This window comes from Myxine glutinosa, unplaced genomic scaffold (assembly GCF_964187855.1).
Source record: "Myxine glutinosa unplaced genomic scaffold, kmMyxGlut1.1 SCAFFOLD_2022, whole genome shotgun sequence".
Classification (NCBI taxonomy): domain Eukaryota; kingdom Metazoa; phylum Chordata; class Myxini; order Myxiniformes; family Myxinidae; genus Myxine; species Myxine glutinosa.
This window is the reverse complement of record NW_027618117.1, coordinates 34,278-57,883: the sequence shown is the minus strand read 5'-3', so window position 1 is coordinate 57,883 and position 23,606 is coordinate 34,278. Positions and strand designations below refer to the sequence as shown.

At 43.4% G+C, this 23,606-nt stretch overlaps 1 protein-coding gene across 1 annotated transcript in view; it reads left to right on the top strand.

Moving 5' to 3' along the window:
• LOC144889238 (uncharacterized) overlaps positions 1-14,068 on the top strand; it is a 34,638-nt gene extending 20,570 nt beyond the window's left edge. Inside the window, exons 2-5 of the mRNA XM_078769303.1 lie at positions 9,233-9,320; positions 11,621-11,740; positions 11,822-11,904; positions 13,642-14,068. Coding sequence (XP_078625429.1) covers positions 9,233-9,320; positions 11,621-11,740; positions 11,822-11,904; positions 13,642-14,037 — 687 coding nt within the window. The 3' untranslated portion in view covers positions 14,038-14,068. The remainder of the gene's footprint in view (positions 1-9,232; positions 9,321-11,620; positions 11,741-11,821; positions 11,905-13,641) is intronic.
• The last annotated feature ends 9,538 nt before the right edge of the window (positions 14,069-23,606 follow it).

Sequence of the window (23,606 nt, the reverse complement as noted above, 5' to 3'; positions counted from 1 at the left end):
TTGTCCTGTTTCTCTGTGGTCTGTCGGGAATAATATAAGGTTGTGTCTAAGTGCCTGTCTTCCTATGATGTACCTCTTGTAGTTGTAATCTAACCTTCCGCCTTAATATAATCTCCTCCGGAGGTCTTGAGAACTGATCCCCTGGTGTCGTATTGTGTCATTATAACCCAGCCGGGTGTCTTCTCTTTCCTATTGAGCCAGCTTAGCGCGGCTTCGTCGACGTTCGAGTACCATCGGGTAATTTGTGCGGACACGACGGCCATTCCGCTCGGCCCACCTTAACATCAAAGTCGTGTCTGTAACAATATACACAAAGAATTAAGTTAAGCACCCCTACACAACGAATTAAGGTAAGCACCCCCTAATATATATTCTTTGTGTATATGTATACATTGGCATATATTCTAAGGTATGTGAGATCAAATAATGATTGGTATGACATTAGCAATTATCCATTGATGAAATTGAGTGATCAAAGTGAAAAAAAGTGATTGGTTGAGTCAGTGATCCGATCACGTGGGTCCTACACACGTTATTGACGCAAAGATCGCTAGAGGTCTTCTCAGAACAATGACTGTACGTTAGAAAACATAAACGTCATCCACACTGTCCGTGATGGACCTATAGCTCCATACTTAAATTGAGGTGAAAATATGCCTAAAATTCCCAAAAAATTTCACCTTAAATTATTCAGAATAAAATATTGAAAACGGCATGATTGTTATGTTTTTATGTGACCATAATATCACTTCTCCAGAAAATATAGCAATATCATGGGTATATTACACTGTTTTGACGACAACAAACTTGTAATGTGCGAGGTTGTAAAAAAACGGGGGGGGTGCTTAACTTAATTCTTTGTGTATATATAATCAACGACATAACAGCGTGACGAGCGCTGTCCCGATCTCCTGTGGACCGAAGTCCTAGACCAAAGTGTCACCTCCGACCCGGAGGCCTCAGCCCGGCCACTCTGTCAACAGACAGAGATTTATTCATTGGTCCCCATTGGCTAAACATCAAGCAGAGCCGCCAATCCAGATTTCGGGCTTATTAACCTGTATTGGGGGCCACAGGGAAGCCCTGCCTTTTTTACAAGAAAAAAGGTAAAAAGTCAAACATTTGAACAGCCTTGGACGTGCACCTTGACCCCATGGTCAAGGCACATCGTCAACAAGGCTGTCCCCATAACAATACACATGCGCCTCAACCCCGAAGGGGAAACGCATGGTCATTCAAACACATGCATCATGCCCCCGGAGGGCCACAATGCATGGTCATACAGGTGGGACCACTCCTCTTAATAGGAGTGAGACCCCTTAATCCACCGGCAGGGAATTACTCCTGCCAGGTCAGATTTGCATGCAGTTTTATGCTTCGGCGTTTAGGGCCCGCACGAAAAAGGCCAGCCTTTTTTACACTGAAAAAAGGTAAAAAGTCAAACATTTGAACAGCCTTGGACGTGCACCTTGACCCCATGGTCAAGGCACAACGTCAACAAGGCTGTCCCCATAACAATACACATGCGCCTCAACCCCGAGGGGGAAGCGCATGGTCATTCAAACGCATGCATCATGCCCCCCAAAGGGCCACAATGCATGGTCATACAGGTGGGACCACTCCTCTTAATAGGAGTGAGACCCCTTAATCCACCGGCAGGGCATTACTCCTGCCAGGTCCGATTTGCATGCAGTTTTTGCCAACTGGTTTAGGGCCACAGTCAGGGCCTGCCTTTTTTACGTGTGAAAAAAGGTAAAAATTCAAACATTTGAACAGCCTTGGACGTGCACCTTGACCCCATGGTCAAGGCACATCGTCAACAAGGCTGTCCCCAAAACAATACACATGCGCCTCAACCCCGAGGGGGAAGCGCATGGTCATTCAAACGCATGCATCATGCCCCCCAAAGGGCCACAATGCATGGTCATACAGGTGGGACCACTCCTCTTAATAGGAGTGAGACCCCTTAATCCACCGGCAGGGAATTACTCCTGCCAGGTCCGATTTCCATGCAGTTTTTGCCAACTGGTTTAGGGCCACAGTCAGGGCCTGCCTTTTTTACGTGTGAAAAAAGGTAAAAATTCAAACATTTGAACAGCCTTGGACGTGCACCTTGACCCCATGGTCAAGGCACATCGTCAACAAGGCTGTCCCCAAAACAATACACATGCGCCTCAACCCCGAGGGGGAAGCGCATGGTCATTCAAACGCATGCATCATGCCCCCCAAAGGGCCACAATGCATGGTCATACAGGTGGGACCACTCCTCTTAATAGGAGTGAGACCCCTTAATCCACCGGCAGGGAATTACTCCTGCCAGGTCCGATTTCCATGCAGTTTTTGCCAACGCCACAGGGCGGCACACTGCGAAAAATCTAACCAATGAGGACCAAAATCGTCTATTAAGTTGATCAAGGCACCTCCTAGCTTTAATGGTGAGCACCAGCCACGAATTATGTCTCACACGGTAAATACCGCATAACCCGCATGGAACCAACAGCCTGTCTGCCACACAGACAATCGTTCCCGCCAGTGCAAACGAAAACCAGGGGGTGCGGTGCGATCGGCGAGGATAATAATCAACGATGTCCTGACGAGGTATGCCGTCGTGACGAGGGTTAATAAGCCCGAAATCTGGATTGGCGGCTCTGCTTGATGTTTAGCCAATGGGGACCAATGAATAAATCTCTGTCTGTTGACAGAGTGGCCGGGCTGAGGCCTCCGGGTCGGAGGTGATGCTTTGGTCTAGGACTTCGGTCCACAGGAGATCGGGACAGCGCTCGTCACGCTGTTATGTCGCTGATTATTATCCCCACCGATCGCATCGCACCCCCTGGTTTTGGTTTGCACTGGCGGGAACGATGGTCTGTGTGGCAGACAGGCTGTTGGTTCCTTGCGGGTTATGCGGTATTTACCGTGTGAGACATAATTCGTGGCTGGTGCTCACCATTAAAGCTAGGAGGTGCCTTGATCAACATATATATATATATATATATATATATATATATATATATATATATATATATATATATATATATATATATGTATATATATATTGTTACAGATACGACTTTGATGGTATGGTGGGCCGAGCGGGATGGCCGCCGTATCCGTACAAGTTACCCCGATTGCACCCGGGGTTGACTAATCGCGCTATGCTAGACCAATGAAGGAAAAAGAAGACACCCGGCTGGGTTATAATGACACAATACGACACCAGGGGTTCAGTTCTCAAGACCTCCGGAGGAGGTTATATTCGTGCGGAAGGTCAGATTACAGGGACGAGAGGGACAGCATAGAAAGACAGGCACTTAGACACACTCTTATATTAACCCTAGACAGACCACAGATAAACGGGACAACGCTGACTCACACGGGGTTTGATGGCTAGGAAAGGCAGATAGCGATGGCTCAAGGTGCACTCTTGGCTCAAAGCAGGGTACACGGTTCGGTCCAGAGATGCGGGGAGGTCTCGTCGCAGCGCTCAGAGGTGACGTTCTTTCTCAGGCCTCTCCAAACTCAGGCGCATCTGTTTCAGCGCTCGCAGGTCCGTCTTTCTCCAGCTGGGGCGAATCTCACGTCACGTCCGGCAAGCGGCTGCGTATATCCGGCGGGGAGTGACACGCCCTCGGCTCGTTAGCTCCGCCTCGTGGAATCGGCACGTTGCTTCTCATTGGGTGCGTGCGGGGGGGGGGGTTACTGGCTCCGCCCCTGACGAGGAGCTGACAGCCAGCCCCTTCGGGGTAACCCCGTGGAGCGCATGGTCTGGAGCTAATCGAGCCGGTGTGAGGACGCATCCTCCCCCGCTCCGCCGCCATCTCCTCTGTTGTTGTTGTAATTGTTGTTGTAGTTGTTGTTATTGTTGTTGTTTGGGGAAGAAGATGGGAGGAGGTATGGGAAAGGTCCTAAACTCACTACTGGTGCCATATAATCACATTCTGGTGCAACGAAGAGTCATAATTAATGGAAACGAGGCCTTAACTGACATAGATTAAGAATAACTAGGAAGATGTCCGAAAGTTGTCTACGTGTGGTGCGGTGGACCTGGGCACGACATTTAATGGGGGAATAAGGGGAAGGTCGGCTCTACTGATTGTTATTTACATGCAATGGGACTAGGGAATGGGGGACTGGGGAAAGTTGGGGAGTATTGGAAAAAATAGGGGAATATTTACAAGCGGATATGGAGGCCAAATTCCATATTCGCAACAATATGTTATATATATATATATATATATATATATATATGTATATATATATATATATATATATATATGTATATATATGTATATGTATATATATATATATATATATATATATATATGTATATATATGTATATATATATATATATATATATCTATCTATAATTCCAGCAATCTCTGTGTGTCTGTGTGTCTGTGTGTCTGTGTGTCTATGTGTCTGTGTGTCTGTGTGTCTGTGTGTCTGTGTGTCTGTGTGTCTGTGACCGCTGTTTCTCGACAACCACGGGTCCGATATACTTGAAACTTGCCAGGTATATTGCTGGGGACCCGAGGATGTGCCTTTTCAAGGTTTGAAATTAATCGGACAAGTACTTACCGAGCTATGGCGATTTAGCCGTTCGCCGTTCGCTTTGGCGTTGCGAATGGACCAAACCATTCATGTAAATAGAGGGGGGGGGGGGGTTCTGTGGTCGTTCGCTTTGGCTTTGCGAATGGACCAAACCATTCATGTAAATAGAGGGGGGGGGGGGGGTTCTGTGGTCGTTCGCTTTGGCTTTGCGAATGGACCAAACCATTCATGTAAATAGAGGGGGGGGTTCTGTGGTCGTTGCGAATGGACCAAACCATTCACATCGAATCATCGAATCACATCGAATGGACCAAACCGTTCGCTTTGGACCAAACCATTGCATGTAAATAGAGGGGGGGGTTCTGTGGTCGTTGCGAATGGACCAAACCATTCATGTAAATAGAGGGGGGGGGGGGGTTCTGTGGTCGTTACTGCCACGTGGTTTCAAAGTTTTTTTTTGTTGTTGTTGTTTGCACGCATGTTTTTTTGCACCCACGTACGGGCACGCCCTAGGATGTTTACACACACACACCCCTACACAAATTTTTTTTTTTTTTTTTTTTTTGGCAAGGAACGGGCACCCACGTACGGGCACGTCCTAGCTTATATATAGTACGGGCATGCCCTAGTATATATAATTCCAGTAATCTCTGTGTGTTTGTTTGTACGTTTGTTTGTCTGTGACCGCTGTTTCTCGACAACCACGGGTCCGATATACTTTAAACTTGCCAGGTATATTGCTGGGGACCCGAGGATGTGCCTTTTCAAGGTTTCATATTAATCGGACAATTACTTACCGAGCTATGTCCAAAAAACGATTCAACCAATCAGAGAGCAGCGAGCTATCGCGTGTGCCGAACGTGGCGGACACACTCTGCCTCGGATGGCATATTTGAGAGCGTATTCATTTATTTCACGTTTGCAAACTATGTTGGCGCTATGTTGGCGTTAAACTATGTTTTAAAACTAATAAAAACCCCGGGGGGATTGTCACTGTACTCGCAAGCCGTTCGCCGTTCGCTTTGGCGTTGCGAATGGACCAAAACATTTCATGCACCAAACCATTTCATGTAAAGCGTTCGCCGTTCGCTTTGGCGTTGCGAATGGACCAAAACATTTCATGGACCAAACCATTTCATGTAAATAGAGGGGGGGATATAATTTTAGATATAGATATAGTACGGGCATGCCCTAGTATATATAGATGTATATCGAGAAATATCTCGATATATAGTGTAAGAGGGCGTGGCATGTGAGAGGGAGAGTATCGGAGTGAATGAAGAAGACTCTGCCAATATGACTGTAGTACGAGGCCCATTGACACTGCGTTCTATGGTGATCAATAAAGCCTCCATATTTCGTAGTATCTATCTATAATTCCAGTAATCTCTGTGTGTTTGTTTGTTTGTACGTTTGTACGTTTGTTTGTCTGTGACCGCTGTTTCTCGACAACCACGGGTCCGATATACTTTAAACTTGCCAGGTATATTGCTGGGGACCCGAGGATGTGCCTTTTCAAGGTTTCATATTAATCGGACAATTACTTACCGAGCTATGTCCAAAAAACGATTCAACCAATCAGAGAGCAGCGAGCTATCGCGTGTGCCGAACGTGGCGGACACACTCTGCCTCGGATGGCACATTTGAGAGCGTATTCATTTATTTCACGTTTGCAAACTATGTTGGCGCTATGTTGGCGTTAAACTATGTTTTAAAACTAATAAAAACCCCGGGGGGATTGTCACTGTACTCGCAAGCCGTTCGCCGTTCGCTTTGGCGTTGCGAATGGACCAAAACATTTCATGCACCAAACCATTTCATGTAAAGCGTTCGCCGTTCGCTTTGGCGTTGCGAATGAACCAAAACATTTCATGAACCAAACCATTTCATGTAAATAGAGGGGGGGATATAATTTTAGATATAGATATAGTACGGGCATGCCCTAGTATACCTCAATTTTAATAAAATATTGATTTTAAAGATCGTCAAAAAATCTGGAAGTTTATCGCTGCTGAAGCACTCCTATAAATCACCATATGTAAGACCTCTTTCAGTAGCGTGAAACTTCCAGATTTTTAAACGATCTTTAAATTAATGTCATTGTTTTATTAAAATTGAGGTATATACTTGAACATTTCATTCATTTAGAATGGCCCCCATCTAGAATATTGTGTGCAGTTTTGGTCAGTGTAACTCAGGAAGGACATCGCTGCCAGCAAGAGGGTTCAGCTTAGGGCTTCTAGATTAATTCTGGGCCTAGCTAGACCAAGCTACAAGGAGCAGCTGAAAGAGGCCTCCTTTATCTTTTAGAAAGGAGGCGATTGCAAGGACATATGTTAGAGATGTTTAAGATAATGAAGGGTATAGACAAAATAAGTGCAGAATAATTATTCAGCAAAGTAGACAGTGATAGGACCAGAGGGCGTAGCCTCAGAGGAGAGTTAGGATGGTAGTAATGTAGGAGTCTTTCACTCAGAGAGTAGTTAATGCATGGAATGGTCTTCCTGGAAAGGTAGTGGCAGCAGAAACAGTATAAAAGTTTAAATTGGAATTAGATAGGTGCATGAAGTATTGGAGCTAGAACTGAGAGCAGTGATGATAGGCTTCCAGACAAAATGGCCGCCATACCACGTGAATGATGACATCATCATTTTCAATATAACTTACTCATGGGTAGTTCGTCATATCTGTAAATTTTGGTTTGGATCGGATGAGTGGTTCTGGAGATATAGATTTCCAATTTTTCCCTTAAAGCCAAGATGGCCATCATACCATGTGACTGACGATGTCATAGTTTGCAAAAAAAAAATTCCTCATGTTTAGTCAATCATAAGTATGAAGTTTCTGATTGATCCGTTGAGTGGTTCTGGAGATGTGGATTTTCAAATATTTTTTGTTAAATCCAAGATGGCCACCATACCATGTGACTGATGATGTCATAGTTTACAAATATTTTTCCCACATCAGTAGCTGATCATATGTGTGACATTTTGCATTGATCCATTAAGAGATACTCCAGAAAAGATTTCTTTTTTTGCTAAAATTCAAGATGGCAGACAAACCACTTGACTGATGATGCAAACCGAGCAAACCGTTATAGCGGTTTAAACATAGTAAATATCATCCCCCATCGGAATTTAAACATGTTTCAAGTTTTGTATTGATCGGATAAGTGGTTTCGGAGGAGTGGTTGTTTTAAAGTTTTATTTTAAAATCCAATATGGCCTCCAAATGACATGACCAATGACGTTTTTTCGCAAACTTTTATCCCCATGGCAAGGCGATAATCTTTGCAAACTTTTGTGTTGATCCGATCAGTGGTTCTGGAGGAGAAGATGTTTAAAGTTTATGACGTCATAGGCAATGGCAGCCATTGTAAGTCCAAATTGCAAAAACAAAATTAATGATGCACGAAGTTACATTGGTATCTAAAATGAGTTAAAGTTTCGTAAATCGTGTCCACAAAATGTGTGAGAATAATAATCCTTACAAGAACAATAGGCTTCCAGTGGGAATCTCACGGGAAGCCTCATTAGAAATGCACATTAACATTGGAGATATAAGTGTATAGGGATGTTGGCAGGACTTTTCGGTCGCTCGAGTATGGATGGATGACTGTACATCTGTGCAGAGTGTCATGTCTGTGGGGTCTCATAAAGGAGTGGTGTGTATTTATGGTCCTTGGTGGTTTGCAGATTCAGGTGGTCCATTCATTCAGGTGGTCCGCAGAAAGGTTGCGTAGCAATCGAGAATATCTGTACTTGGCCCTGTACTCGTTTTATTTTTATGGCCTTGCAAAATTAACTGGTTCTTCATAAAAAATAAAATTACATCGAAGAACATCTTGGTGCTCTCAAGAAACAATTTGAAGATTAATTTTCAGTGGAAGCTGAACCAAACAACTGGATAGGCAATCCTTTCAGGAATTTTTTTCACTTACCGTCCTCAAGTCCAAATACAGAAGCAGGATTAATGTGGAACTTGACCTAAGGGTAAAGGTGACCTATATTAAACATTACAAACATCACACCCGACTTCCCAGAACTTTGATCAAACAAACAAGCACACCCATCGCATTAGAAAGATTACGACGGCATTCCGGTAGAGCGCATACCTCTGCCAGGATGTATGGCTTATGTTTTGTATCCCATTGATAGGCCAGATCTGGACCGGACCTCCAAAATCGAATCAATTCAGTCTTGTCACACACCCAACCGGTCCACCGGGTTTTGTCCGAATCCGTCCACAACGTTTTGACATATCCTGCTATGTATCGTTTTGTCCCGATCTCCCAATGGTGAAAAATCAATTTTGAAATTCTTGTAGCCGGATCCGAATCCGGATCTTCGCCAAAATCTAATCATTTCGTCCTTGTCACATGCGCTACATCTCTGCCAAATTTCGTCCGAATCCGTCCGCAACTTTTTGAGATATCTTGTTCACAAACAAACAGATAAACAGACAGACAGATGAAAAATCACTCACGGAGCGACACTTGGCAAAACAGAACAAAGTAGAATGGCAGTCAGTAGAGCATCCTTTTGACCTCAAAAATAATTATTGTTCATTATTCTGTAAGAAGTCCTGATAAAGTATAACTACCAAATTAATGTTCATCTCAAAACTTGATGACATGGTCCCCTTCTTACATATACACCATCCTCACACACCCCACCCCAGCCACCTGTATTTCACAGGGCTTTGATCCAGCAAGTGATGGGCTCCAGCAGACTTTCTAGTGACCCTAACCTATCACTGGCTGAAAGAAGTAAGTCTTTCCTTCTTTGCAGATTTGTTCTCGGTCACATTATCACGAGTAAATGCAGATACCGACAGGTATTAAGCCTGATGTTGGCGTTACAGTTAAGGTGGCTGGCTTGAGATTTTAAGGTCCTGAGTTTTGGCTGCTGCCATGCTGTTGAATTCACACCATGTGGGTTGAATCAGCCTGTCATCCTTATGGGGTCAGCAAAATGAGTACCATATGATTGGTAATGGGGGGCATTGCATCTGGGTGACTGGTAATGGGGGGCATTGCATCTGGGTGACTGGTAATGGGGGGGCATTGCATCTGGGTGACTGGTAAAGGGGGGAATTGCTTCTGGGTGACTGGTAATGGGGGGAATTGCAATTGGGTGACTGGAAATGGGGAGCATTGCATCTGGGTGACTGGTAATGGGGGGAATTGCAATCGGGTGACTGGTAATGGGGGGCATTGCAATTGGGTGACTGGTAATGGGGAGCTTTGCATCTGGGTGACTGGTAATGGGGGGAATTGCAATTGGGTGACTGGTAATAGGGAGCTTTGCATCTGGGTGACTGGTAATGGGGGGAATTGCATTTGAGTGACTGGTAATGGGGACCTTTGCATCTGGGTGACTGATAATGGGAAGCATTGCATCTGGGTGACTGGTAATGGGAAGCATTGCATCTGGGTGAATGGTAATTGCGGGAATTGCAATTGGGTGACTGGTAATAGGGAGCATTGCATCTGGGTGACTGGTACCAAAGGCATTGCATCTGGTTGACTGGTAATGGGGGGCATTGCAATCGGGTGACTGGTAATGGGGGGCATTGCAATTGGGTGACTGGTAATGGGGAGCATTGCATCTGGGTGAATGGTAATGGGGGGGCATTGCAATTCGGTGACTGGTAATGGGAAGCATTGCATCTGGATGACTGATAATGGGGAGCATTGCATCTGGATGACTGGTAATGGGGAGCATTGCATCTGGGTGACTGGTAATGGGGGGGCATTGCAATTGGGTGACTAGTAATAAGGAGCATTGCATATGGGTGACTGGTGATGGGGGGCATTGCAATTGGGTGACTGGTAATGGGGAGCATTGCATCTGGGTGACTGGTAATGGGGGGCATTGCAATTGGGTGACTGGTAATGGGGAGCATTGCATCTGGGTGACTGGTAATGGGGGGAATTGCAATTGGGTGACTGGTAATGGGGGGCATTTCAATTGGGTGGCTGGTAATGGGGAGCTTTGCATCTGGGTGACTGGTAATGGGGGGAATTGCAATTGGGTGACTGGTAATGGGGACCTTTGCATCTGGGTGACTGATAATGGGAAGCATTGCATCTGGGTGACTGGTAATGGGAAGCATTGCATCTGGGTGAATGGTAATTGTGGGAATTGCAATTGGGTGACTGGTAATAGGGAGCATTGCATCTGGGTGACTGGTACCAAAGGCATTGCATCTGGGTGACTGGTAATGGGGGGCATTGCAATTGGGTGACTGGTAATGGGGGGGCATTGCAATTGGGTGACTGGTAATGGGGAGCATTGCATCTGTGTGATTGATAATGGGGAGCATTGCATCTGGATGACTGGTAATGGGGAGCATTGCATCTGGGTGACTGGTAATGGGGGGGGGGGGGGCATTGCAATTGGGTGACTGGTAATGGGAAGCATTCCATCTGGGTGACTGGTAATGGGGAGCATTGCATCTGGGTGACTGGTAATGGGGGGCATTGCAATTAGGTGACTGGTAATGGGGAGCATTGCAACTGGGTGACTGATAATGGGGGGCATTGCATCTGGGTGATGGAGGGTGGGTACTGGGTACCATCGTTTTGTTTTTATTTGATGTTTTAAGCCCACTATTCATTGCCCCCATCATTGCGTACGTACAGTATTTTATTTAAATTATTGTTTTGTCGATAAGTTATATTGCCTTTTGCCTCAAAATCTTTACTTTCCTTTGGCTTTTCCAGGTTTTTTTGGATTTTCATTCATGTTTACCGTTTCTCTCAATCAATCATTCATCCCTTTGTTGCTCACCTAGTCAAGGACATGTCACCGTGGGAATTAGAATAACTCATTCTCTTGTGTGGTCGCCATTGAGCTGTCTCATCTGAATTTGCACTGACAAGGTCGGGCCTAACCCAAACTGCTGTTTGTATGTAGTGCCAGCAGGGAGCGCTGCATCTCGAAGTACATCGTATTCCTCTGAAATAAACGCAGTACTGTTCTTTAATATCATCTTTTTAAATCTGTTATTTGTGTTCCAGCACTTAAAGATTCTGATCGTGTTTTCATGGATTCTTCCTTGTAGTTGTCCCTGCAGCTCCCAGTAGTTGGAGCCTGGATAGCGGCACCAAAGATTTTGCTGTGTTCATGAGAAGTCATAGTGCTGCCCTGGTTTCCTCATCCTTTCCAAAGTCAGCACACCCAGGTATCTGTCTAAATACTTATTGGTTTCCTGTTGATTATTGAAATTCACCTGAGACTCATTATGAATGCCTGGCTCTGACAGGCACCTTTTTGATGAATTTTGAGGCATATCACCAGAAACTTGGAAACATTCATCCAACTTTGCCAGCACGAGCAATACAGAAGGTATTTTCCATCTTTATCCATCTCATAAGAAAATCCAAGAGCTGCTAAGTTATCGATTCTGGAGTAGGCATAATGGTTGCTCCGTTGCCCTTTAGTAGTTGAAGACAGACGTACACCTGTGACATACAAACACCTTGGCATGTGTGAATTTGTATATAGTGTTGGAACTGTAGTTCAACTCTGACCCTGGCCTTGATTACCAAGTTGTAAGCAGAAATAGAAAATAAATTGGTGAACTCCATCTTCTACTCTATTTTAACCAACATTGAGGCGAATCCATTCATTTACAGAAGTCTGGCACATATTGGTCTGTTAAGGTATTGAAGGATACATTCTTCTTTAAATGAAGTCGGTCTTTTTCATCAATCGGCAAACAATTCTTGTCATCGTTCCATCTTGATAAGCACTTTCTTGGCACAGGTTATGCTGGGTGGTTTGCCATTACCTTCCTAGCAGTCAGACATAGCAGAGATTTGTAATTTGTTCAGGGTGCTGGTGACAGGTGCTGCCTGTGGGACACCAGGATGACACTTTATAGCTCGGTCGAGATTCAAACCCAGGCAAGACAGCATAGAGGCGAGTGCGGATATCTCTAGGTTACCCCCCCAGCCCTCGCAATCCCATATACCATATGCTTGGCTATTGTTTATTAATGGCCTTGTACTTCATGTAAATGTACATGTGTGTATAGGCCTACTAATTCCTCTGTCCTGTCAGTGATGTGTACAAGCTCCTCCATGAGCCTTACTCATCATTTTAAATAAATAAAAGGTTTTAATATAACCAGCTCCAATCTCAAGAAACTTAATATGAGCAATATCATCGGCATTGATCGCTATCTTGCGAAATTCCATCGCAATATCAGACCAGAAAGCTTCTGAAAATGCAAGGCTGGTCCGCGTCCGTTTGCAGTCAGACATCTTCTCCTTCTTCTTCCGCATCCTCAATATAACAAAATCTTTTTTTTTCCAATACAAAATGAAAATTGATCATTTTGTGCAGCCTTGACCTTCGAGCTTTCGATCTAAAAAAAGAATCAGCTACTAGCTTTTGATTGGTGAACCAATTCTGTTGCAAATTCTTAAAATTTCAGGTCAATTGGATGAAAATTGACAATTTTATGTGACGTTGTCCTTTGACCTTTTTATCTTTTGACAAAATTATTAATTTGCCTTCTCCCTATTATCATAATTAAGCTTTAATGAAAGTTTGATGACAATAGCTCATGCTAAAAACACACACAGACACAGAGAGAAATAAAAAGTAGAAGTAGAAATTAGAAAGTTATGGCCTGGACACACACACACACACACACACACACACACACACACACACACACACACACACACACACACACACACACACACACACACACACGATTGCACAACCCCTTCTCCTGCTGTGCACAGGATGGGATGGGTTAAGTATGAGTAAAGAAAAGTATGAGAAATGACGATACAAAGGTGACAGACAAGGTAGTCGCATCATGCTCGAACGTGCCAGAAATCTGTCGATTAGTCATTTTTATTTCTGCTCAAAATTGGCGGTATTTAAGATAAATAATACCGGTGCAATGCAAGTAACGGGATTATTTTACAGGTATGAATGGGGGAATTTGGAAATGTATCGACATTGAAGGACTTTTATATTTCGGCTTTTTTTCAACCCGCACCAAACAAGAGGATTTACAATGTAATGATTATATCGGTACACGCGAGTACTGCCTGTCTCACACAGCTCTACCTGGCACCTGGTATCTCACTTGGACCCGTCGGCCGACATCGCCTCGCCATCCCGGAAAGTCCCAGCAGCGGAATATCATCGCTGGGCGATAGTACATCGTCGCAGCCGTCCGACACTTTGACGGGAAAAGAAATCGAGTCCAACAGAATCGAAGAGGACAGGCCTACTAGTCTCAGGCCCAGAGGCTCGGTGCAAGCCAATAATATCGCGAGGCCGACCAATCCACCGTCTCGCAGCAGTTCTGCTCCCGGTGATATTTGTAATCAGCTGAGCCTTAACCGGGCCAGTCACTGGGGAGAAAAGGATGGCGATGGCCCCTGGCCTAACACCCTCCCCAAAGCCAAGACACTATCACCACAGACTGCTCAGTACACCGAGAGCCATTTGTGAGGGTAGTGCTGCGAGGATGACGACGAAGAGTTTTTTTGATCTGGTTGTTGTATAAAATTTATCCTCATTCTCTTCTTCATCGTTTGTCAAAGTGATATCTAAGCGTTTGGGGATAATACAGAACAGTGATCTTAGATGAGACTTCAGCTTGAGGTTTCAGGCTTTGTGCATGACCTTGTGATCTCTGGCCTAGAGTAGCTGGTTAGCACTGAGCATCTGGCGTCTTGCCAATCATGGCCTGTAACCCAAAAAATGAGGAAGAAGAACTCGTAAGTGCACTTCTGAAGGAAACTGCGCCGCAGCTTTTTTTTGGTAAATATGTGACCAAGTAATCGGTGTGGCTGCGATGCATTGATTTGCACATTTTCTTTTTAAATGTCGATTTAACGCAACACAAATTGGGGTTACTAGGTTACCCTGAAAAATCCTGTGTAGAAGCACATTAATCCTTAGCAAAGTGATTTCTTCCTTTCCCCTGACCCATCACTTTTGTAAATATCACATTTGCATCGATGAAGGTGGTTCGGGAGTTTCTAAGAGACCAAAGTACGAAGAGATGTTTGTGGTGCACCGAAGGCCTGTTTAGGGGCGTCGCTGGGCCTGTTTACGCACGGTGAGCAGGTGTTGACGTCACCTGCACTTTTGACGTCAACGTGAGCAAATGAAGATCGGTTGCCGGGCACTCCTTGATGCTGTCTTGGAAACGTCTAATGTTGAAGCTTTATGCTGTTGTAGAAATTGATTAACCATGAACGATCGCAAACGTCATAATTATGAAAATGATCACTTTTTTTATTTTGTTTGCTTTGCCATTTTTGTGAAGTCTGTTTTTGCTGGTTTTTTTTTGGTTTTTTTTGTTTTTTAACTTCCATGAAAAATGGATCTTCGCAGAATTTCGATGACAACATGCTTCGTAAGTAACTGTAGTTACTGTAACTTTTTATTTATTATTATCTAGTGCTTTTCCTGATTGCTTGTAACGATGCATTTATGACATCATTTCAACGTTCTGATGCGATTATATGTATTTGATTTTTCATTCCATGTTTTGTGCGTAAGGTGGCAATTTTTGATTTAACGTGCGGAGTTTTATCTTTTTTTGTGAAAGAACGGATACAAAGTCTTATTTTTCTTCGATTTCTAAATTATATATACATATATAAATGTATATATATATATATATATAAAGAAAGTATTGCATTTGCGTTCACTATGACATGTGCAATGTTTTCAAATTTGCTACTGTGAAATACATTCTTGGTATTCATATTCAGGGTACATGTTGATTTAATGTCTCACGGTGATCCATTTATTTCACCAAGAAACTGTGAGAAGCACCTTTGGTTTAAAAATGATGTAAATATTACTGTGGCACAGAATAAAACAGTTTCTTTTAAGTCTTTATGAGATCCATTGTTGTTGTGAGATACTGATGCGAAAATGAGAATTCCTGGATTGGTGGTGACACTTATCTTTGATCAAATTTTTTTTTTTTGGATACAAGATCGAGGCTCGTGTTAGAGCCAACATTGATCACAAAAAGACAAATTGACACATAAAACATATGATAAAGGGAGCGGGAGACAATATAGAGAGCAGGGACATCGGGAGATCTATTGGAGGGAGAAGGCGTGGGGGGCATGGGATGGCAGGGGAGGGGGGGGGTGGGAGAGGTAAAAATCACATGGACACTGCTAGGACTTCCAGGAAAAAAGTCGGTATTTCAAAAAAGTGGATTTGGGGTGAAATTAGCGGGTGTAGAAAAGATCAAGGTTTTGGATTGGGGAAGATAAGAGATGGTGGTGAACAGCCGTTTTAAAGACCTGGAGGGAGGAGTGGGATTGAAGAGAGTGAGGGAGTTTGTTCCAGAGGTGGGAGAAAAGAGGAATGAAGGAGTGAAGGTGAGCAGAGAGTCTTGATTTTGGCAGTTTAACCATAAGAGGGTTGCAGGCAGATCTTGTGCGACCTGTAGGAATATTTGGGGGACAGAGCCCAGAGAGAGCTGTGGGGGGGGGGGGGGGGGTGGAGGGGGGGGGGACAAGGCCAGAGAGGAGTCGGTAGAAGACGGAAAGACCACCAACCTGCCTGCGGTGTGAGTGAAAGGCCCTTGGAGTTAGCTTCATCGCGGGGGATTCCAATGATTCTGAACGCTTTGGTTTCAACAGCGTGAAGACGAGCTAGGTGAGAGGCAGGAGCACCAGACCAGAGGGGAGAGCAGTATTCCATTGAGCTGCGGATGAAAGCCTTGTATGTAGTGAGGATCTCAGGTGGGCTGTACATAACTTTATCGGAGTCGGAGTTTATACACAGTAATGTAACAAATATATGTAAAATAACAAGCAATGGAGACCATTTTGAAAAATGGCCGCCATTGTTGTCACAGGACAAATCTGCGATGGCCCTATAGCCAAATATCTTCCTTGGAGCATACTCTTAGTGTGTGCCAACTCTCGTGCTTGTATCATCAAAGTCACAATTCTCCCAAATATTTCACCTATCTGCCGTACCACTGGTGCACTTTCCAGATGAGATAAAAGTATAACTTATAGCGTTTGATGGCGAAATGTTATTTTGAAGACAGATTCAGATTAGGGGATCTATCAGAAAAGGAGGAAGAAATGTCTTTTTAGCTGTTGCATTTTTTTATTTTTTTTACTAAATATATCATCTGCCAGGGCTAGCATGATATTCTAGCGGTGTGTAACATTTGGGTTAGGCAAGTTATCGTTGCTGCCCTGAACAAGTTGCAAGGTCCTGCCCCAACTGCTTGGAAGGCAATGCTAAACCACCCGCCTTAGCCCTTGCCAATAGACTCATCCAGCAGCAACGATGCTCTGTAAAGACTGCTGTACATTGCTAATGATGATCTTCATATGCAACTCACAAGAGATGGATGACAATGCCTTAGTGTCGAGTAATATGAATTTTTCACTTGATACTTCACATGATTAAAATATATGTTGCCGTTCATATGATGCACCAACAATTAGAAAGGCCGAATATTTGCAGTGAGACACCTCAGCAAAATCCCCAAGGCCTCTATCTGCCTGCCCTGGTGTCCCCAGCAAGCTGTCCCGCCATTGTTGACTTGTCCTTGTGACAGCTGGCCAACTCTGCTGCCCTGTTTGTGGCGTCTGCTGGGGGTCAGATGAAGCTCTTCATTCTGCTAACCCTGGGAATTCCTTCATCCTTTTGAAGAATTGTGGGCTGTGAATATCATTAAACAACCTTCACCATTAAGTGTTCCTCGTTCCCTGCAATTACACGCAATGGATTGTCAACAAAAGGTAGGTGCCGCGTACACCTGACATATGATTTTGGTTTTTATATGGAAAATTTTGGATGACATTAAATGTCAGCTTCATGTAACTGAGAGAATTTCCTTTGAGAGACCACAGGAATATTTGCTAGACATGAACAGAGTTGCTAAGTTAGTGTGGGAAACCTATGACACCAGGTAAATCACACAAGATCTTTGAAAACAGTTGTAACTACTGTTATTATTATCATTACCATTATTAATGTTATCCTCACCACAAGTAGACAAACTAACAGACACAACACTCATGCACAGCTTATCCATGTGAGACATCCATTTAGAGACTGCTTATCTCCCGTGCGTCAAACTTTAATGCTATTTGTCTTTCTGGCCTCTGCGGCTTCCCTTGCCTACAGAGGGATGACCATCTGCTCCCAAATCCCCATTCCCCTCCCTCCTCAAGGCTTACTTACCCCTCCCATTTCCCCTGCTCTCCCCTTCCCTCCTTCCACCAATTTCACCACCAACTCCAAAGAGTCATCGTTATGTGCTTGTTCTACCTCTGCCTCTGACAAACAGTTCTCTGGAAGGCACTGGGTCTTCACCACTTGCATCCAACTCTACCTTCGTCTGAGGAAGGAATCAAGGCTTCTCGTCGTCCTAATGCAATAGCCTTTTGAGGAGTGGCCAATTCTATCATACTGATGGCCTTTCAAAATGGCCACCTACAAATATCCTCCTTTTCCAAAGCCCTCATTCAACTATAAAAATGGTGGTCTGTGCCAGTGCAAATCCAGTTGGGCCAAAAACTTCTCAATTATCAATTTCTCAGACAAGTCAAACAGTTCCTTTTCTATGACGTATGGCAGTTCCTTTTGGCCTGTTGTGTCCTGATCCATTCAGTGTTCTTATACTAGTTCTTCCACAAACATCGAACAAGTATACAAAATATCAAGCCATACGTCATAGAAACCATTTTTGTAGACACAAATGGACCCGAAATAGTGATGGTGGCCAGGTGAAATCGTTCTGTTTCATTGTGACGTCACACCTGCACCATTCATTTCCCCACTTTTGAATAATTCTACAACTGATTATCTTTATGCTGGAGAAGATAACTTTTTACCGATAAGGTATTTACGCCAGGTGACTAGGTTTGCTGGTCCAGATGTCTCCTACTGGATATCAGTCAAAATGGATGTAATTACTGTATTACATTTTTCATGGAAAAGCAAGTCGGCCAAGTAAGGCCAAGGGAAGGTGATTTGTTTTTTTAATGGAAGAATAACAGGGCCAAAGGAACCAGTTCTAATATTTGAGAGAAAGCTATTCTGACTGCAATTGCTCATTTCGCCAACACGTTTAATAGACAGCCAACCATAAATGGTCGCCCTGGAGATTGAGGGCATACACCACCCTTTGGAGGGACTTTGAGCTAGGTGTAATGTCTATTAATATTGGCTGGTGGACATTTAAGAACTCAGTATCTTTTGAATGAGTTGACTCTTGTGTGTCATCACTCTGGTGAAATTCCAGCCAGACACCGGAGAGAAGGCAATGGGAAACCACCCAGTGTATTCTTTACTTTGAGGCTCCTCAGGAAGAACTGATACTCTGGAAAGGAAATTGGATTGGTCTGAATGAATGAGCCGTTTAATTTTGTACACTCTATACACCGGTAAGTAAAATGAACAAACTAGAACGCCACTCAGTAGAGCGCATACTCCCGCCGTGGGTGGCCGCTGCTGAGCCCGATCTTCCAATGGTAAAAAAAAATCCTTCAAAACATTCCTGGATCCGGAATAATATCCTGAGCTTCACCAAAAACTAATCAATTCTTCCTTATCCCAAGGGCAATCATCCCACCAACTTTCATCCAAATCCGTTCAGAACCTTTCTAGATATCTTGTTCACGAACACACACAAGGACGGACACGATCGAATGCATTACTCCCTAGCGGGAGTAATAATTAACATATGTGGGAAAAGAGGATAAAGGGGAATTTCCATTTAATTAATGCTTTGAGGTTGTGATGCAATATTGGCCTATTATGTGTGTTTATTGCCGTGTGTGTGTGTGTGTGTGTGTGTGTGTGTGTGTGTGTGTGTGTGTGTGTGTGTGTGTGTGTGTGTGTTGTTGGTTGCTATCTCAATAATTTGGGTTTCAGAGGGTGGAACAGAGTCCTCCCAGGATTCGAAATACACACCTTCGGTTCGATGAAGCATTGCGATTCATGGGTTAAGTTGTGAAGTTTTGTTCCGAGGGCTCTTTTCAGGATCGTTGCTGAGACTCGTACATCCTCCAACTGTAGTTCGTTTTTGTTAATATTCCCAGGGCTGGGTTTTAAGATCTTATAATTGTCTTCTTCATCAATCCCAATTCTCCAATTATCACTGGTACAATTTCGGCATTCTCCAGATTCCAGGATCTTTTCACTTCATTTTTGAGGTCTTGGTATTTGGTCATTTTCTTGATTTATGCATTATTTAGGCCAAAATCGCTGGGTGCTGATATCTCATTCAGCGATGCTGTATTTTTCTTTTTGTTCCTGAGTACTATGCCCAAGCACAATGCTTTGTTTTAGATGTTCACACAGGATGGGATGACATGAGCATTATGTCCTTGTTTTCAATGATTGCTTTTAGTTCATGTTTCCATGAGTTTTGTTGAACTGTGATTTTGAAATTTGTGCAGATGTGCCAGTGGATTACTCTACATACCTTGTTGTGCTTTTGGGTGTACAGCTGCACTGACATGAGCTTTTTACATCCTGATAGGAGACGACTCGTGCTTTCTGTTTATACATTGCATAATCTACACTTGTCCAATTGACTCAGTCCCGCCATCTTTTTAATGCCTTTGGTGTAGTGTCCTTGGTCTTGGGCATTTATAATGATTAATTCTCCATCCCAGTTGAGCTGACCTCTTCTTATCCATTCCAGTGATCCTTCTTTGCCTATCCCCAATCTGTCCAACATTTTTTCCCCTCTGGTATTTTGTCTTTCTCCCAGTTGTTACTATATATCTGCTGGTATTTTGTATTGTATTTTTATTTTGTGTTTTTTTTTTTTGCAATCGTTGGGGCTGTATTTGTTGCTGTCCCATTTTGATGAGTGACATCTTCTTTTTGCACCTGTTTTTGGAAAGACGAGTGAGAGATACCTTTCCTGGCTTGTTGTATTAATGCTTATATGCAAATTGTATTCGATAGTCTGTTGAGCTTTTCACAAACTCTGCTAAACTTACAGTTGTTGCTCTGTGTACATGATTGAGTTCTGTCAGACCGATACGGTCTTACTTACTTATCGTCTTGGCAGTTAGATTTGTGAGTTTTGTGAGGAGACATTATAGTGGTTCCTTCTGGAGTTTTGGGATTGACCCAAGCTGGGATCACCCGGTGTTTTTGGAGGGCCTGGATGAAGAAGACGGAGGAAAGAGCAGGAGGCTTTGTTCCGAAAAGGACAAAGGGGGCCACGAGGCCTGGTGGAGGCTGATCGTCGCTGGTTTTCCTTGTGGTTGACCATCATGTTCTGTTTGGCTTTTGGCATCTTGGGAGCTACCATCACTGACTGTCTGGGTCTTGGGAGCCACTGACACCTGGTTTCCAAAGCAGGTTGCATTGAACCGTGTCAACCCTGCACATGATAGAATAAAGGGAAGTCTCACCTGCATTATTGTCTTGTTGTATGAATGAGATCCGTGGCACCTAGAGGGTTAGGAATTGCTTTTTCTTTTTTCTTTCTTTTTTTGTATACTGAATCGAGGCTCGTGAAAGAGCTGACATTTACTTCACAAACAAATCAACCAAACAAACAAAATATATAAAAAGAGGGAGCGGAAGACGAGAGAAGGGGAAGCACACAAACACTTGAGAGCACACAACATTTAAGAGCAGGGAGATGTGTGGGAGGGAGAGGGCTTGGGGGGAGGAGGCGTGGGAAGGGGGGGGGGGGGGTGGGAGAAGTATAAAACACAAGGACACTGTCAGGGAATTTACTGGGGGACTCACAGGACTCCAAAGACCGGACACAGGTTACAAAAGGTCTCGTTTATTAAACTGTATTCACTTCATTCAATTACCAAAATGATACCGCATAATATAATGGATCAGGTTAACTCTTTTCGCTGGTCCTTCTCTCCATCCGACACTCCCGTTCGGTCAGCGCTTCACGTAGCAAGTACTCGTTCATTCCATCGTTCCGTCGGGCAGGGCTTCTGAGGACAAGTGTACTTTACTCAACGTTTGCTCTCGTTATATCGCCAAACTGGACTTAATCTCCTCTCCGCTAATGTCCCGAGGTCATGCATCGCACCGAGTCCTGGCATCAGCTCGCTCCCCTCCTGCTGTGTAAATGGAAATCACAGCAGGGGGGGGGGGGTGCTCTAGCCTGGGGCCTTGACCAGGTGTTTCAAGAGATTACATTGTTCATACACATAAAATGTATCTGCTTTGTTACCAGGTTAATTAATAAGTTACCAGGGCCAATCAATATGTTACACTGAGTTACACTTCCACAATTCCCTCATCTTTTTGTTTTTGTTTATATTAACCATTAATCTAAACATCAATATAAGTAAACAATCAATCACTACTAGTAAACATCATTACAAGTATAAGTAAATAATCAATCACTTTGTAAACATCATTACAAGTATAAGTAAATAATCAATCACTTTGTAAACATCATTACAAGTATAAGTAAATAATCAATCACTTTGGTAATCAAATTCCCTTAGGCATACACCGTCATCCTGCAAGAATCACAAAACATTTCGTTGGTCATTGACTCCTTCCATATTGTTCAATCTATTGCATTTGCATCACAAATATATTTTCAAAACAACACTTCACCATCACCAAGATACAACAATTTCACTTCATTTTCAAGTTTTGTAAAGCATCTGCACCATCTGGCAAAAACGTTTGCCTCCACACAAATGTTAACTTTGTTTGAAAGGAAGGGCTGATCACTTGTGTTTGAATCCAGGTATGAAACATTTTCTCCTAATGTCTTCATAGCTCCTGCACTACTTCGTGTAGGATTTCGCTGTTGTGGTAACACTGCGGAGTCATAGACTGACCCTTCTCTCCATGTAGCATTCTTGCCACTTTTTTTTGCTGTGAACCATAATGATTCCTTGAACAAGGCCTTCACCCAGTTGTAGTCGACTTGCCTCTTCCCTCATTGTGAGTGGGCAGCAAGTATTGGTGTGACGTTGATTGGCCAGCAAGATGTGGAACAGGGATGCCGGATGCATCCACACTGATGTTGGGACCATGGTGTTCAGGTCATTCATGGTCCTTACCAGGAGCAACCAGCAGAATCGTGCACAGCTGTTGTGACAAGGGCACAGCCGTTTTTTGCAGCTCCATGCTGGTTCCCCGGACGTTGGTGAAGTAATAACATATGTCCCCGCATTTCACAGAGGTTGCAGGTAAAATGTCGTTGTCCTGCAACTTCTGATGTGGTGAATGTTCGAAGTCTTCGAACAAGAGTAAGTGATCGCCTTTCTTTCATATGTTGCAGTGTGATCCAGGCAAATGGTCACATAAATTTCCTTGGTGAAGGTAAGCATTCATCTCCAAGTTACACGGGAGAATGTCTTCATCATTCTTTGAGAAAGAGGGTGTATGCCACGATTAACTTCATTTTTTAGCCACAAATTTTCTTTCTTTCTTCTTCCCAATTCCGTTAGCAATCCCTCCAAAATGTGATCTCGTCTTATCCTTATGCTCAGTCATATCTGAATCTGCTTTCCGCACACACTGAATCAGATAGGGTACATCTTACCATGAAATCAGCATAATCATGTATATCTTCCGACAGTTTCACATTCAACAATTTGTTGTTTTTCCTTAACACAAAAAGTTATATTCATTTATATGCGTCACACAAATAATATTCAATCAGGTATGTATTTTATTACTAAACTAAGAATAGCATTGTATATGATTACAATCACAAACGGGAATACCTAATTCCCAACAACAATTTTCCCAAACCAACAAATTAAGCATAATGTATTATTACCATAATTCCTCTCCACTTTTTCTTTTCCCTCTTTTTTTTTTTTTTTTTTTTTTTTTTTTTTTTTAACAGTGTGTCACTCGTGGTGATATGAGTTCATTGATATTGTAATTGACACAACTCATAACATTGTCGTTATGCCATTATCTTAATTCTACTGTTTATGTCGCCATAAAAGTCTTCCTTTTCTGGTTCCACATTTCTTTCCTCATTTGTCACTTCATGTGTTATCATCGTGTTGTTGGTTACCTTATTCAAACACACCGTCACTAAGGCTTTC